Consider the following 16,614-nt stretch of genomic DNA (forward strand, 5'->3'; position numbering starts at 1 on the left):
TGGCCCTCTGTCCTGGCCGCCCGGCCACGCGCTCCTGGGACTCGATGGAGGAGGGGCGGCGGAGCCGGGCCCCCGGCGGGCATCTTCCCCTCCCTGGGGCGGAGCGCCCGCCGCCCTGAGCCTGCAGGGCCTGTGCGGGCCGGGGCTGCCGGGCTGGGGCGGCGGGGGTGCCGTCCCTCACGGGCCTCTCTCCGCAGGCGGAAGCGGCGGTGGCCGCGGTGGCGGTGGCAGACACGGTCCGAGATGGCCCTCCCTCCGGGGGCCCTGATGGCGCGTCAAGGACGTGGGGCCGCGGGGGCGCCTGCACCACAGCCCTGGTCTCCCCGGCCCCCGGCACCCCGGCGGCGGGCTCGTCAGCCGCAGCCTCCTTCTTCGTCAGGTACGGGGCGCGGGGCCGCTTGGATGGGAACGGGGTGGGGAGTGGGGGTGGAACAGGGCCCGAGGGTGACAGGCAGGAGGTTGGGGTGAGCAGGGAGGGTCCCGGAGGGAGGCTGCCACGGTGGTGCGGTCCAGCCCCCCAGCCGGGAGCCGGGGGTCCCTGTCCGAGGCGCGGGCCCCGGTGTGTGGGTGCCACGGGAGCCCAGGGCTGGCTGTGACCTGGGAGGCCTGCCTGGCGGGGGCGCTGCGTGAGCCCAGGGGTGCTGGGAGGCGGGGGCCCAGCTTTTGCCCTGCGGCTCGCGGGGCGGGTGGCAGTGAGGAGCCCAGCGCGGGCCGTCCCAGGAGCAGCCCCGCGCTGATGAGCTGGGCCATGAGCCACACATGGCGGCGGGGCTGGTGCCTTATTGGGGGCCCAGGGGGCTGCATGGCCTCATTGGGGTGGGTGGGCGGGTGGGTGATGAGGGTGTTTTGGGGGCGCAGGGCCTGCCGCCCTGAGATGGGGGCTGGGACCCTGTGGGTGCGGGGACAGGCCCGCAGCTGCGCGTGTCCCTCCCCGCTAGTCTGCCCTGGCCGTGGGCGGCCGCGGTCTGTCAGGCTGAGGTGGCCGGGAGCCGCGCTGAGACCCTCTGGAGAGGGAGTGGACCGGCCGGAGGTCCCGGGTTCGGGGGCTGCACTGGCTCATTACAGACCTCTGGCCCCCGGAGCCACACGCCGCCTTTTGTCTGGAGCCCAGCGAGGCTGCCGCTGACCTTGGGGAGTTGCCATAGAAACCGGCGCCTCGGCAGGGATGGGAGGCCGGTGTTCCGGGGTCCGGGGAGGGCGCTGCCCGCCGCCGTTATTTCCAGCCTGTTGCTCGTCCCGTGTCCCAGCAGCGTCTGGAAGGGTTAGGGCCCAGGGTGGGGGTGGGGTCCCGGCCGGGGACACGGTCCCCAGCTCCTGCCTGACGCTTTGGGGCTGCCGCGGCCTTTGCTGTGGGGTGAAATGGGGTGCCCCGCCTTCGTTTTGTGGGGGCTGCGCTCAGAGAGGGAAGGGGCTTGTGTAGAGTCCCCGGAGGTGTGGAGCTGCGGACCCCGCCCGGGCCCTGGGGGTCCCTCTGAGCCGTGCTCTGTGCTCCCGGGACTGGGGGGCAGAGCTGACCCCGGCCCCTATGTTTCCGGCCAGGGTGGGTGTCTGTGGAGCGGCCTTCGGGCAGCATGGAACTGAAGCGCGTGCCGTCCACAGGGCTGGGCACCGTGAGGGGGCTTTGAGGGTTGAGGAGGAGCCTGGTGTCTGCCAAGGGGAGGCAGGTGGTGTGCGGGTCAGGAGCTGGGGCTCTCCGCTGGCCCCCCAGCACTCCCTGGGCCCTCTCAGGAACCTCCGGGCTGCTGGGGGTTTTGTGGGTGCCTGGGAGCCTGGGGTGAGGCCTGGCGCCGTGCACCCCTGAGCTGGGTCCGGGTTGGCCACGGGGGCTCAGCGGCCACAGCTGGACCGGAGCTCAGCGCGCCAGCCCCCTCCGCGGGGCAGGCAGCACAATGCCGTCTCCTCGAGCGCTGTGACCTTGACTCCCCGTCCTCATCCCCCACGCTGCCTGCGATGTCCCTGTTCTTCCTGCCTCCCCCGCTCCCAGCCGCCTCCATTAGCGGTCTCTGCACCTGTCCGCCCGCCCTCCTGGGCCTGAACCTAGAGGCTCCGCAGGGGTGGGGGAGGGGGGCCCCCGGGCAGCCTCATGCAGCACCTCCCCGTGTCTGCCTGCTGGCTGGGCGCGCAGAGCGGGAGGGCGGGGCCGAGGGCACCTCGCCGCCTCTGAGGATGGGGAACGCCAGCCAGGCAAGGCCCAGGGCTCAGGGTGCCGGACGCGGTCCCCCCGGCTGCAGGGCTCTAGGCCCCCTCAGCAGCCCTGCCCCCCGAGTCCCCGAGGGCAGATCCCGGGCCCTCAGGGCCTGCGGGTGGCAGCTCCCCGGGTGGACGCCGATGGGTGCGTGGTGACCGCCCCCTGAGGAAGCCCGGGCTGGCCGGGAGCTGACCCACACCCGTCTGAGCTGGCCCGGCATCTCCGGGGCGAGTCAGGGCCGCACGGCCAGCGGCCTGCCTGCTGTGACGTTACCTTCCTGTTGGGAAGAGGTAACTTTTCTCTGTGAAAAGGCAAAACGTGTCTCTTTCCGTTTACCTGCGTCGATGACCAGGGCTGGCGAGCCGGGGAAAGGTGTCCCGGCTGGCAGCGAGGGGCGGGCAGCGAGGGGCGGGCGGACGGTCCAGCAGCCCTCACTCACTCACAGCCGCGTCCCACGCTGCCCCTGCGCCCCAGGCCTGGCTTCCTCAGAGCCGCTGCCTGGGGGTGGGGGGCGCAGCCATGTAACCGGGTTCAGGGCAGAAGGTTCCAGCAGTCGCCTGGGCTTCAGGGCGGGCTTCCTGGAGGCGGCGTCCTAGGGACCAGCGGGCTCTGTCTGTAGGTGAAGGTCCTGCTTTTCCATCTTCCCTACGAGCCAGACCCTGCAGACTGCCGCCCTCCCCCCACATGCCTCTCCTCCCAGCGTTCCTCACGCCTGCGGGTCCCGCTTTGGGCCTCCCACCCCCCCGCCAACTGTGCAGTGGGCGTTCATGCTCCCATCTCCACCCCACCTCCACCCCCACTGCTCAGAAACCAGGTCTGTGTCCCCAGAAGGCTGGGGCGCTCGAGGGCAGGGCAGGCCTGGCCCCACAGAGGGTCCCTCAGAGCCAGTGGGGTGCCCTCGCCACCAGGCCCAGGTCACAGGGGCCTGGCTGTCCTCAAAGGAGAGGGTGCCTCCGGGCCTTGTCAGCTCAGTGACGCACCTCCCACTCGTGTGGTGACGGAGCCGGTGGGAGCCGGGAGCCGGTGGGAGCCGGGCCGGGGGCCGGGCAGGCCTGGCGGACGTTGGGCCGGGGGGAGGGGCACCCTGAGTTAGGTCACCCCGTGGGCGGAGACGCCCAGCCTGTAACATTCCAGACTCCGGCGCTGGCAGGACCTCAGAGGATCGGCCCTGGGTCTGTGCAGGTGGGGCCTGGGCGTGCGTGTGTGCGTGTGGGGGGCGGGGTGGTGGTGGAGGGGACACCTCCCTGCGCTGCACGGCTGGGCCGAGGGCCGGGGCCGAGGGCCGTGCTCAGCTCCTGCCTCCCAGAGGGTCGCAGCGGTGCCCGCCCCGCCCTGGTCCTGGCCTCTGTGGACCGGAGGCTCCTGTGTCCTCTGGCCTCCCAGGCGCCTCGCCCGTCGGCCAGGGGTCCTCCCTGCCTCCTGTCCCCAGAGGCTTGGGGGTGTGGGTTCAGGACGCTCTGCCCCCCGCAGCCTCGGCGTCCCTGGCTGACCCCGTTGAACCTGGGGGTACAGGGAGCCAGCGGTGGGGTTGGGGGCACACCTCCCCCTGGCTGTTGGCCGGCCTGTCACGCCCACCTGGGAGCCGAGCCGACGCCTTTCAGCTCAGGCTGGTGCCGCGGGCCCCGGCGCTGCCCTCCCCCAGGTCTCAGGGCGGCACCGCTGCCCGGGCACGGATGGGCGATGAGGCCACGGGCTCCGTGAGCTTTAAAGTCAGGCCAGGCCCCGCCTCCCTCCCACAGCTGCCCATCCTCCCGGTGCCCCGGGCAGTGCCAGGCAGGGGGCGGGCTGCCTGCTGGGCGATGTCCCTCCTCCCTGTCCGGCCACAGTTCCTCCCCCCTCTGTACCCCCCTGAGGGGGGTTGGCGGGAAGCTGCATTGAAACCCGTGGTGGCCGGGGTCCCGGACAGGAAGCGGGCTGGGCACTGGGTGGGGCAGGGGGAGCCCCTGAGCTGAGGTTCTGGGGCGATGGCCGGACTTCCCCGCCCAGCCCAGGTCTCCTTGGTCCCACCCTGCCCTGCTGGCTACCTCCCCCCGCCACGTCACCTGCCCAGCGTTCTCAGAGCGCCCGCCCCCTGCCCGACTCCCCCTGTGCTCAGGTCAGGCTCGTGGCCTCCCTTCTGCCCTTGACCTGTGTGTGGCCGTCCAGCAGGGGGGCGGGGAGGCTCGAGGGGGGCGGGGGGCATGGGGGGAGACGAGGGGGACGGGGAGGCTCAGGGGGCTCTTGTGTGCAGGAGGCTTGGGCCGGAATCGGTTGATATCTGCTGTGGCCAAGGGCACCCCGCGTGGTCTGGGCCCCAGCTGAGCCCCGTGGGGTGCACTCGCCCCACCCCCCTGCCCCGGCCCCCGTGGCACTGCCCCTGCGATTAAGGCCCGCCAGCGTCGTCGCTCACTTTTATTTTCCGTGATGACACCTCGCTGGGAGGAAAGCATCCCCGGGGCCTCTTCAAAGACAAGCCCTTTACAGGCCCGCCAGCGCCGCTGTCCGTCTCGCCGAGTGGGAGGCGGCGGGCAGCAGAGGGAGTGGGCTGGGGGGCCGGGGCCGGGGCTGGGGCGGCGGGCACCGCAGGGAGCGGGGAGGGGACGCCTGGTGGGTGGGTCTCCACCTGAGACCAGCTCTCCTCCCTCCAGCCCTTGGTGGGGGCGCCCCCTGGGTGAGGGTGCACTGGCTCGTCCGGGCCACACACCCTAGAGATGGGGACACTGAGGCACGGAGAGACTCAGTCAGCATGCCGGGTCCTGGGGCCCGTGAGTGGCTGGCGGGTCCTGCTCCCCCAGCAGCTGTGGGGCTGGAGGCAGGGGGCAGGTCTGAGGCAGCCGGGCAGGTGGGGGAGGGCCCTGCTTCCCTGGGAGAAAGGAAGTCGGGGCCGTGATGGGACGGCTCTGAGCGCCCGCCCGCCCCCTGTCCCCTCCCAGGGCTGCCCAGAAGCTCAGCCTGGCCAAGCGCAAGAAGCCCCACCCGCCGCCGGCCCCCGCCGCCCGCGGCGCCGCCCCCTACCCCACGGACTTCAGCGGGGTCCTGCAGCTGTGGCCGCCCCCCGTGCCCCCCTGCCTGCTCAGGGCCGCCGCCAAGGCCAAGGACCACCCCAGCAGCGCCGGAAAGGTAGGCCTGGCCTTGACCTGGGGTGACCCCGGCAGGGCGCTGCCTCCTTCCCCAGGTTGGGGTCCACATGGGAAGACTGAGGCCCAGGCCAACCTTGTTGGCTCCAGGTGGCGGCACGGAGCCTGGGGGACGGGGTGGGGGACGGGAAATGGACGCGGGGGCCCAGGGCCGCGTGCTGGTCTCAGTGTGGGGCGGGACAGCCAGGGCGTCCTGGGACTAGGGGTTGGGGCCGGACCCCAGGAAACCCTTTGCCTCGCCTCCGTTGGGGCTGGGGGCTCTCCCGCCTGGGTAAAGGTTCAGGTGGGGAGACTGAGGCCCACAGGGGAGCGGGCGGCCCCCTGGCTCTGAGCCCCGGCCCGTCGGGGTTGCGGGTCACGGCACGGCCCCGGTCAGGACCTGTGTGTGCGGGATCCGCGTGCACATTCGAGTTCAGGGCCCGTGTATTGACCTGGGCCCCTTGTGCCCGTGGAGGCGTGGCATCGGTGCCGCCGGAGCTGGTGGGGGGGGGCCCTGAGCCCCCCGGGCCAGCGGGAGGCTGCCGGCTGGACAGAGCTAGCTGGCTTTGGGGAGGGGCTCTCAACACCCTGGGCCAGGCTGTGACCTGGGCCTGGTCGCTTGGCCTCTGTAGCGTCGGGGCTCTGTCTGCGGACGGTGGGTGGGGACGGGCTGGGTCTCACTCAGGTGGGCGGCTGGTAGGTTCTCACCGGGCATCAGCAGGCCCCCCTCCTCCTGGGCAGGATCCTCCCTTCTCTGTGGGTGACTCTCCCTCTGCGCCCCCCCACCCCCCGCCCCGCAGTCAGTCCTGTCACCACCCACCCAGGGCCCCGCCCTGCCTCCCTGCCTCCCTGCCCCCCTGCCCCCCTGCCCCCCTGCCCCCCTGCCCCCCTGCCTCCCTGTCATCTGCACCAGCGTCACCGTGGGAAGTGCCTCCTGGAAGGCATTTAACACGGTCGCAGGAGGAAGTCAGGTTAGACTCCATCCTGACGCTAACGTGCCACTGACGGTGATTCATCACCTGCCGTCACGTGGGCGCCCCCCTCCCCCTCGCGCGGGCGGCCCCCCCTAGGAGAGGAAGCCCCTTTTTCATGCAAAATACGAGCTTCCTACCCACAGTGATCTGGGCTTTGTCCCATCCCAACCCGCACGCTCGCAGACTGCGGGCTCCCGCGGACCATGGCCGGCCTTCAGCGGGACCGGGGCTGGAGCGAGGGCTGTCCCCCGGGGGCTCCTCACTGCCCGGAGCTCACGCTGAGCTAAGCGGCCCCAAACGCCTGGGCAGAGCCCACGGCGGCCGCTGGGCCGCGGCGTGTGGAAATGAAATAGTTGTGTTCGGCGGCGGCCGGGAACAAAAGAATCGATTTGGGCTGATGGAGCCGGTGGAGGAGCCGCAGGAAAGTGCCCGCATGTCCCCGCGGACGGGCACGCTCCTTCCTGCGCGGCTGTGCCCGTCATGCCCCACGCCCGGGGGTGCCGCCCGCCGCGCACTGCCCACGGGAGACCCACGCTGCGGCGAGCGGCCTCTGTCACGTACAACCAAGTCCCGACAAGCACCGGCTCTGAGATGCACTGGTGGTTTGGTGCCCGCTGTGGAGGGGACCGCGGGGCGGGGAGGGCTCCTCCCCAGAGAGCAGCCCGGTGCCTCTGCCCTGCGGGGGAGGGGCCTGCTTCAGAGTGGCCCCCCCTCGGAACCTTGGGGGGCGCAGGCTGCACACAGGGGCGCCCTTTGGGGGCTGCCTCGGCAGGTGTGGGCACCTTGGCTCCCAGGCCTCCGCCCCAGCCTCCCGTTCCCTCCAGGGCTGGGCCAGCCTCCAGGACGCTGTCTGGTGCCCGGGGACACGTTTCTGCATCTGTTTCTTGTGTTTTGGGGAAACGGGCCGAGGCCGCCTGGCCGCCTGCTGGCCGCGCTGGACCACCCTGCTCTGCCCGCCCTCCCGTCCTGGCCAGTCCTGGCCCGTCCTGGCCCCAGGCTCTGCACTCCCCACCGAGGCCGCAGGGTTCTCTCCCTCCCGGCCCGGCCCGTCCGAGGGCTCACGGAAGCCAGGACCCCGCCTGCGCCCGGGCATCTTGCCACAACTCCACCGCCTCCTCCCCTCCTCCGCCCGCTGGCCTCTGCGCTCGGTCTGGAGGGAGGAGGGGCCCAGGGAGGAAGGCTGCACTGACATCTGGGGGGGCTGGGCGGGGGCTGGGGCGGGGGCCGGGCGTGAGCTGTGCTTCGGGCTGAGCGCCCCTGCCTTCGGTCCCGGCCCCAGTCCAGGGGTCCCTCCTCGCACTGCGCTCAGTTCCCGGGCCGGCCCCCGCATCGGGAGTCAGAGGGGCCCAGGTGCGCCGGGCTGCCGCCTCCTCCCCACGGGGCGGGGGAGGGGGGGGCGGGGCACAGAGCTGGGCCCTGCTGGGAGGCGTGGGCCATCCTCTTCCTTGGGGGGGGGGTGTTGCCGCCCCTCTGCTGGCCTCTTGCCCCCTCCCTCTGCCCTCAGACACAGGGTGGGGCGTTAGGAGACCCCTCTCAGGCTGTGACCCCAGCCGACCTCTCTGAGCTCTAGCGTAGGGGTCTGGGTCGGGGGGTCGCCATGTGGCCGCCCCATCCAGGACGCTGGCCGCGCTGTGGGTGGGTGTGGGGTTGACTTGCTCTCAAACGTTCTGAGCCTCGGGGGCCCCCTGTTCTGCACTGGAGTCCGCGAGAGGGTGTGGACGAACCCCCATCGAGGGCAGGCAGGGTCACGGGGTCAGTCCCTGCCCTCTGTCCCTCTGCCCGGGGGGGTGTCCAGAGCCTGCCCCCTGTCCTGGCCTCGCCACCCCTGCCCCCCCGCTTCCCTCTGTCCCGTGGCCCCGTCCTGTCCGGTGCCCACGTGCCCAGCCTCGCGCTCTGCCTGCCCCGCTGACCTCCCGGGCTCTGGCCTGGAGCAGGGGTGCGGGCCTGCATTCCGGCAGCGGGTCCCCCGCCGAGGCCCGGCCTGCGTCCCGACTCCCCTGGCTCTGCCCGCCCCCTCCCGCCCTGTCATTAACGGCGGCACCGGGAGGGAGGGTGGTGCTCAGAGGCCGGCCCACCTGCCCCCCAGGTGAAGGTCATGCTGCGGGTCTGGCCCGCCCAGGGGGCCCAGCGCTCCGCCGAGGCCACGGGCTTCCTGAAGGTGGATCCACGGAAGAAGCAGGTGACCCTCTACGACCCGGCCGCCGGGCCCCCGGGCAGCGCGGGCCCCCGACGCGCGGCCACCACCGCGGTCCCGAAGATGTTCGCCTTCGACGCTGTCTTCCCCCAGGACTCGGAGCAGGTGAGCTGGGGCCGGGCCTGGGTGTCTCCCTGCCTCCTGCCGCCCCGGCCTCGGGTCTCCACCGGCCGCGGGCCTGGCTCTGGGCTGTTTCCCAGGGAGGCACCCACCTCCCCGGGGGCTCTCGGACCCGTGTGTCTGGCCCTGGATGTGCGTGCTGGGACCACGGCTGGGTTCCCCATGGCACTGGGTTCCCCATGGCACTGTGACCCATGTGTGCCTGGCAGCCGTGTGCCTGGCCGGTTCATGCTGCGTGTGCATCCGTGTCCTGTCTGTGTGTTCTCTGTGCACAGAGCTCTGCCCTGGGTCTGCATGTGCCGGCCTGGCCACCCGGGACACGCAGACGTGGAGGGAGGCGGGTGGCGGATCCATGACGCGGGCCCCTGACCGTCCCTCCCCCAGGCCGAGGTCTGCGCGGGCAGCGTGGCCGACGTGCTCCAGTCGGTGGTCAGCGGGGCGGACGGCTGCATTTTCTCCTTCGGCCACACGAGCCTCGGTGAGGGCCCCGTCACCCGCTCCATCCCTGTGCCCTGTTTCTGGACGCGGGGAGGGCATGGGGTATCCCGCATGGGCAGGGGGTGGGCACACGGGATGGCGGGCTCGTGGGGAGGAAGCCGAAACCCCGCCGGCGTGGAAGACGGGGCCTGGGAGCAGGTTCGAGGAGGCCCGGGCAGGGCCAGAGGCAGCGCCAGGTCCGCTGGGCTCGGGGGCCCGTCTGGCTGAGCGTGAGGGGCCCTGACCCGTCTGCGTGTCCTCAGGCAAGTCCTACACCATGATCGGGAGGGACAGCTCGCCCCAGAGCCTGGGCGTCGTGCCCTGCGCCATCTCCTGGCTCTTCCGGCTCATCGACGAGCGCAAGGAGCGGACGGGCACCCGCTTCTCGGTCCACGTCTCGGCCGTGGAGGTGTGCGGCCGCGGCCAGGGCCTGCGGGACCTGCTGGCCGAGGTGGCCGCCTGCAGCCTCCAGGACGCGCAGTCCCCGGGCGTGTACCTGCGGGAGGACCCCGTCTGTGGGGCGCAGGTAGGCCGCCACCTCCGCCGTCGTGCGGGCAGCAGGGGCGGGTGGCCCGGGAGGCGGGCGGGGGCTGCGTCCTGGCCCTGAGCCTCTGAGGCACGGTGTCCGCCCCCGGTCCAGCTGCAGAACCAGAGCGAGCTGCGGGCGCCCACGGCCGAGAAGGCGGCCTTCTACCTGGACGCGGCCCTGGCGGCCCGCAGCGCCCGCGGCCCCCAGGACGCCCGGGGCTCCCACATGCTCTTCACGCTGCACGTCTACCAGTACCGCGTGGAGAAGTGCGGCAAGGGCGGAAGTAGGTGCCCACTGCGCCCACCGCGGGCTGGGGTCGGACGCGGGGTCGCCGTCTTGGCCGCGCCTCACCCGCCTGCACTGTGGTTTCAGTGTCCGGGGGCCGCAGCCGCCTGCACCTCATTGACCTGGGCAGTTGCGAGGGGGCGCCCAGCCGGAGCGGGGAGGCCCTCGGTGGCCCCCCGGGCCTGTCCCTGTCGGCCTTGGGCAGCGTCATCCTGGCCCTGGTCAGCGGAGCCAAGCACGTGCCCTGCAGGTGAGCGGAGGCCCCGGGCCCGGTGCTGGGGAGCAGGTGGGGGGCAGGTTCCCGTGTCCGGCCCGAGCGCTTCGGTCCTGTTGCTGCGCCACCTGAGGGGCCTCCCTGGCCCAGGCCTGGGGGGGTCCCCACACCGCGGGGACACAGGCGGGTGGCAGACCCGCCCCTGGCGATGCAGGCAGGGCCCTGGTCTGGCAAGGGGCCTGCCTCGTGCCCCCCGACCCCCCGCAGCCCCGCGCCCCGCGCCCGGCCGGCCTCTCACCCTGACCCTCGGCCCAGGGAGCACCGGCTCACCATGCTGCTGCGGGAGGCCCTGGCCCCCGGCTGCCACGCCACCATGATCGCCCACGTCTCCGCCGCCCCAGCCCGCCACGCCGAGACGCTCAGCACCGCGCAGCTGGCCGCCCGCATTCACCGCCTGCGCAGGAAGAAGGTCAAGGTCGGTGCCCTCTCTGCCTGCCCCTCCCACCCGAGGGCCGGGTCCCTGTCCTGCCAGGGCCTCTGTCCCACACCCGGGGGCCCTGAGACTCCCCGTGTGTCCTGGGGTCACGGGGCCAGAGGAGCAGGCCTCGCGGTGGCCTGGCTGGGGTGGGTGGGCGGCTGGGCGCTCCCTGGGTGAAGGGGCCTGGGTCTGGGCCCAGCTCCGCAGTGTTGGGCAGCGGCTGTGTGCCCGGCCTCGCCTCCTGGTTCGGTTCTCGCCGTTTCCTTGGACGGTGCTGAGGGCGGGGCTGGGCTTTCGTCTGAGGCCTCGGTCTCCCGCGCTGGGCGGGACCCGGCGGGTGGCTGCTGACGCGCTTCGTGAGAGCGCTGTGTGCAGCCGGGCTGCGTGGGGGCGGGAGGAGCCGTGTGGGAACTGGCTCACACCGGCCTGCTCTGCCCCCAGTATGCGTCCAGCTCCTCCGGGGGGGACAGCTCCTGTGAGGAAGGCCGCGCCCGCCGCCCCCCGACCCTGCCTCCCTTCCACGCCCGCCCCGGGGCCCAGGACCCCGGCCGCCCGGCCCCCGGCTCGCCCGGCGACCCCGACTACTCGTCCAGCAGCGAGCAGTCCTGCGACACGGTCATCTACGTGGGACCCGGTGGGGCGGCGTTGTCGGACCGCGAGCTCACGGACAACGAGGGCCCGCCCGACTTCGTGCCCATCATTCCGGCGCTGAGCCGCCGCTGGCCGTCCGGGGGCCCGCGGGATGCCGACCACTTCCGCTGCAGCACCTTCGCGGAGCTGCAGGAGCGGCTGGAGTGCATCGACGGCAGCGAGGGGCCCCCCGGCCCAGCCCAGGGGGGCAGGAAGCCTGCGCTGCCCGAGGCCGCGGCCCCCAGGACGGCCGTGGGCACCCCACTGGCCGCCAGCACGCCTCACAGCAGCCCTGGCCCAGACCCCCCCCGGGGCGCCCCGGAGCCCCCCCAGGCCACCGGGGACCTGCAGGAGGACGCCAGCCCCGGGCCTGAGCAGCGGGGGCCGGACAGGGTCACGGGCGGCGGAGGCAGGAGGCCGCTGCCCAGCCCGGCCCCTCCGCCACCCGGGAAGCTGGACGCTGGCCGAGCCCCCGACCAGCCCGCGGACGGCGTGGCCCGGACACCCCCGGTGGGCATGAGTGGACCGGGGTGCCGCCCCCGCCCGTGCACGCGGGGCCTGCTGACCACCACGGTGACCCTGCAGCAGCCCCTGGAGCTGAACGGCGAGGACGAGCTGGTGTTCACGGTGGTGGAGGAGCTGGCCCTGGGCGGGCGCCCCGCCAGCCTCACCAGCCTCAGCAGCGACTGCTCCCTGCAGGCCCTGGCCTCAGGTTCGAGGCCCGTGAGCATCATCAGCAGCATCAACGACGAGTTTGACGCCTACACTGCGCAGGCCCCCGGCTCCTCCGGCAGCTCCCGGCTCAGCGAGCTCAGCGCCTGCACCCCCAGCCGCGGCCCCTCTCCGCAGCCGCCCTCGCGGGCCAGCCCGGACCCTTTCAGCCCTGACTCGGCGGGGCCCGGCCCTCTGGACCCCCCGATCCCAGACAGCCCCCCGGAGGACAGCAACTTGGGGTCCTCGGAGTGTGGCAGCCCGGACGGGCCTGGCCCCGTGGCTGTAGCAGCCTCGGTCCGGCCGGGCAGGGAGCCCTGGGCCGGGTCCCCACTCGGGGCAGCCCCCGCACAGACCATCCACTCCAGCCTTCCCCGGACACCCAGAGCTACCTCCGCCGCCAGCCGTGCGGGCTGCCCGCGCCTGGCGCTGAGCCCGCCGCCGGGCTCTGGAGGCCTGTTCGAGGACCCCTGGCTGCTCCGGGGGCACGAGTGTGGCCTGCTCCCGGCGGCCGCCGGCAGGATGCCCAGCCCGGCCCCGGTGCTGGCTTGCGCCCGGAGGGTGGTGGATGGCTGTGAGGTGGCAGCCAGGGGGGCCCACAGGCCGGAGGCCGCGGCTCAGATCCCGCCGCTGCGGAGGGGGGCCACCACCCTGGGCGTGAGCACGCCCGCCACGCCCTGTGGCGAGGTCCCGGCCGAGGCAGCGGCTTGTCTGGGCGGCGTGAAGACCGCCCCCGGCAGCAAGAAGGGTGTGGCTCCCAAGGGGACCCCGTTCCCCAGGCCCGGCGGCCCCGCCCCCCCGGCCCCGCCCGTGCGCAAGTCCAGCCTGGAGCACAAGGCCGGCCCGGCGCCCGCCCCCTCCCCGGCCGGGGCCCCGAGCAGGCCTGGGGCTGCCGCCCTCTTCCGGGGGGAGGAGGAGGCCAGGCCCAGCGGACGGGCCGACCACTCCGTCTCCAGGGCCACGTCCAGCCTGAAGGTCCGGGCGAGCAGGGCGGAGGCCGCGTGCCGCCCCGCCACCCACGGGTCCCTGGAGCGGAGCGAGGGGCTGGTGCACGGCAGCGGCAGGGCCCGGGAGCCCGCCGGGAGGCCCGCTCGGGCGGTGCCCAGATTGGGTGTGCCACCCACCAGTGCCCCGCCCGGGCCCGCTCCTGCCTGTCGGGGCAGCCCGGTCAAGGGCGTGGGGCTCCCCAAGGCCCCCGCTGGTGGGACCAAGGGCCGCAGCCAGGCCGCCGGCGGGGCGAGGGCTCTGGGAGCGTCCGCGAAGCTGCTGGCCCCCGCGGTGGGCAGGGGCCCGGGCGGCCCCGTGGCAGGACCGAGGCCGGCTCCCCGGGCCACGCCGGGCGCGGGGGCCAAGGCCAGCCGGGGCACCATCATGGGCACCAAGCAGGCGCTCCGGGCCGCGCACAGCCGCGTGAATGAGCTGGCGGCCAGCGGCGGCCCCTCCTGGGGCTCGGCCGACTCGGACAGCGGCAACGACAGCGGCGTGAACCTGGGCGAGGAGCGGCCGCCCGCGGGCCCCGCGCTGCCCTCGCCCTACAGCAAGGTGACGGCCCCGCGGCGGCCCCAGCGCTACAGCAGCGGCCACGGCAGCGACAACAGCAGCGTGCTGAGCGGGGAGCTGCCGCCCGCCATGGGCCGCACGGCCCTCTTCTACCACAGCGGGGGCAGCAGCGGCTACGAGAGCATGATGCGCGACAGCGAGGCCACGGGCAGCGCCTCCTCCGCGCCCGACTCCATGAGCGACAGCGGGGCAGCCTCCCCGGGCTCCCGCGCCCGCAGCCTCAAGTCCCCCAAGAAGAGGGCCACAGGTGGGTGTGCTGCCCGCCGCCCGGCACAGCCCCGATAAACACGCCCCGCGTGCCCGTCTGCCCCAGAGGGTGGCGCACGGGTCACCCTGATGGGAGAGGACTGGGTTTGGGGCCGGGCCCAGCTGCCTGGACCCCCTGCCTCCGTTCCCTTTGCCCTCTGTCTCTGGGGACCTGTGGGGTGGGCCCGCTCCTCACACTGTGGTTGGGGGGACCCAGCCCTTGGCTGATGTGCGGGAGGGTCCGCACGCTCTGGGGCCGAGCTGGGCGGGACAGCGGTGGGGAGATGGGGGCCTGGCCTGGGGCTCCCGGGGCCTCAGGAGCCTGTAGGGCCGTGAGCTCGGACGTGGTGTGGCCAATCGGGGTGCTCCTTAGCAGCTGGAGACTGAGGCCGCCTCTGCCCCGCGGGCAGGGGTGGCGGGCAGTTCTGGTTTGGGCCTGTGCTCTCCCCGTCTGGAGCCCGGCCAGGGGCTCACCCGCGCCCGCCCTGTTCCAGGCCTGCAGCGCAGACGGCTGATCCCCGCCCCGCTGCCCGACGCCGTGGCCCTGGGCCGCAAGCCCAGCCTCCCCGGGCAGTGGGTGGACCTGCCCCCGCCCCTGGGCACCTCGCTGAAGGAGCCCTTCGAGATCAAGGTGTACGAGATCGACGACGTGGAGCGCCTGCAGCGGCACCGGCCGCCCCCGCGGGAGGCCCCGGAGGTCAGGGGCGGGTGCGTGGCGGGAGGCCCTGGCGTGGCAGGGGCCCGGGGGCGTGGCCGGCAGACCTCTGACCTCACCTTCCCCTCTCGTCCACAGCCCTCCCAGGACACGGGGAAGGTAGGAAATCGCCCTGAGCCCGTGGTGGCCCCGATGCCCGCCGTGGGCAGGGGGGTGCCGGAGGGGTCCTGCGGGGTTCCCACCCCTGTGCCCATCCAGGCCTGGAGGGGGAGGGAGGCTCATGGGCCGGGCTGGGGTGCCGGGGCCCCGGGAGTCCTTCCTGCCTGAGACCCCACCGCCTGCCCAGGGCCTGGTGTGTGCCAGCGTGCAGCTGCGGCTGGCCGAGCGCAGGCAGCAGAGGCTGCGGGACGTGCAGGCCAAACACCAGCTCCTGTGCACGGAGCTGGCGGAGACACAGGGCCGGCTGATGGTGGAGCCCGGCCGCTGGCTGGCGCAGTGTGAGTCCTGTCCCTGCACCCCCCGCACCCCCCCCCCCCCGCACCCCCCGCTGGCTGGCGCAGTGTGAGTCCTGTCCCTGCACCCCCCGCACCCCCCGCTGGCTGGCGCAATGTGAGTCCTGTCCCCCCCCCGCACCCCCCGCATCCTCTGCTGGCTGGTGCAGCGTGAGTCCTGTCCCCCCCCTGCACCCCCCGCTGGCTGGCTCAGCGTGAGTCCTGTCCCCCACGCCCCCCCGCACCCCCAGCTGGCTGGTGCAGTGAGACCTTACCCCGAGGCATAGGTTGCAGGCCTCTGACCCCCCCTCCCCAGTTCCCCTTGCCCACCATGCGCCCCGGGCCCCCCTCTGGGAGCACCAGGCGCCCCGGCCTGACCCGCTGCCCGCTGTCGCTCCCAGTTGAGGTGGACCCTGCGCTGGAGCCCGAGTCGGCCGAGTACCTGGCGGCCCTGGAGCGCGCCACGGCCGCGCTGGAGCAGCGCGTGGACCTGTGCAAGGCCCACGTCATGATGGTCACCTGCTTCGACATCGGCGCCGCCGCCCCGGCCGCCACCCCGGGGCCGCAGGAGGTGGACGTCTGAGGCTGGAGCCTGTGACGCGGGGCGGGGACGCGCAGGCGAGAGGCGGGATGTGGGGTGGAGGAGGATGTGGGGGGCTGGGGGGACGTGGATGCAGGGGCCCCGTTCAGGACGGGGGCTGGGAGCTGATGGGACACGAGGGCGAGGCGTGGATGGAGGGCGGAGTGCACGCGACGAGGGGACTGCTGCCTCCGGACAGCAACGCAAGTGCCTTTACCTGGAGCTGGACTTCGCGTCCGTGACGTTTGGTGCTGAGGACTCAGACACCAGCCGCGCAGTGCCAGGCCCTGGCGTGGCCGTGACAGGGGCGTGGCTGCGGGGGCCGGCTGTGTTTGGGGGATTTGTCTCCTCTGCAGCAGGTTCACGTGGCTGCAGGCTGGGCCCCCAGGTCCCAAGGCCCCACAGGGTCCACCCGCCCCAGGACCTGCTCTGTCCCAGGACCCGGCAGGCAGGGCCCAGGGCCGAGCCCACGTCACGTGGCACCTTCTTCCACGGCAGGAATTCTTACCAAAACCACAGCAAAAAACAAAACCCCCGCACACAGACGGTGGGGACGGGTTTGTCACGGTTCTGTCGGTCCGTATTTTTGTATCGTTTTGCCTATGAACGCAGCGTTTGCAGCGGCGTCCGAAGACACAGGACCTCTGTTCTTACAGTTTTCTACGGAAGGTGCCCTTGGGGGGGCTCTCCGGGGGCCCCCTGGGCAGCTCGGGGGGCCGGGCGAGCCTGCGGTGTGCGGCGTCCCGCCACGCCGGGCTGGCTTCTGATCGTGGTGCGTTTTTCTGGGGCGCGCACCCCTTTGTACAGAATTGGAGATCACACCTCCCGTGGCTTCTATTTGTGAATAAAAGACGCTCGGTTGTTCCCGCGGCTCCTGAGTCCCTGGGCGCTCCGCCCTCCGGGGGGCCTCGGGGTGGGGGAGGGAGGCGTCCGGGCCCAAGGGCTTTGGGACAGCGGGGGACGCCTCGGCCCTCAGCCCTGCAGGTGACCCCACTCCCTGGTCTCCTTCCCCAGCCGCTCTTGGTGCCGTGAGGCTGAGGCAGGGACGGGCTGGGCTGTGGGGAAGCTGTTTCCTGCTGGCTCCCGGCTCCCGGGGTTCTGTTAGCCGGGGAAACCGAGGCAGGGGTGGGGGGGTGCCCTTGGAGGCCCCTGGTCTCCCCCCTTCGCCCCTGGCCTCTCCAGGAGAG

At 73.3% G+C, this 16,614-nt stretch overlaps 1 protein-coding gene across 1 annotated transcript in view; it reads left to right on the top strand.

Annotated features, from left to right (window-relative positions):
- The window catches only part of KIF26A (kinesin family member 26A), a 31,948-nt gene extending 16,476 nt beyond the window's left edge, over window positions 1-15,472 (top strand). The window contains exons 4-16 of the mRNA XM_079767988.1: window positions 198-379; window positions 5,101-5,287; window positions 8,344-8,556; window positions 8,956-9,049; window positions 9,312-9,574; window positions 9,689-9,860; window positions 9,950-10,112; window positions 10,392-10,551; window positions 10,996-13,702; window positions 14,196-14,398; window positions 14,495-14,515; window positions 14,703-14,853; window positions 15,249-15,472. Coding sequence (XP_079624114.1) covers window positions 198-379; window positions 5,101-5,287; window positions 8,344-8,556; window positions 8,956-9,049; window positions 9,312-9,574; window positions 9,689-9,860; window positions 9,950-10,112; window positions 10,392-10,551; window positions 10,996-13,702; window positions 14,196-14,398; window positions 14,495-14,515; window positions 14,703-14,853; window positions 15,249-15,430 — 4,698 coding nt within the window. The 3' untranslated portion in view covers window positions 15,431-15,472. The remainder of the gene's footprint in view (window positions 1-197; window positions 380-5,100; window positions 5,288-8,343; window positions 8,557-8,955; window positions 9,050-9,311; window positions 9,575-9,688; window positions 9,861-9,949; window positions 10,113-10,391; window positions 10,552-10,995; window positions 13,703-14,195; window positions 14,399-14,494; window positions 14,516-14,702; window positions 14,854-15,248) is intronic.
- The last annotated feature ends 1,142 nt before the right edge of the window (window positions 15,473-16,614 follow it).

The sequence above is a fragment of the Cnephaeus nilssonii genome, assembly GCF_951640355.1.
Source record: "Cnephaeus nilssonii genome assembly, chromosome: 4".
Lineage (NCBI taxonomy): Eukaryota > Metazoa > Chordata > Mammalia > Chiroptera > Vespertilionidae > Cnephaeus > Cnephaeus nilssonii.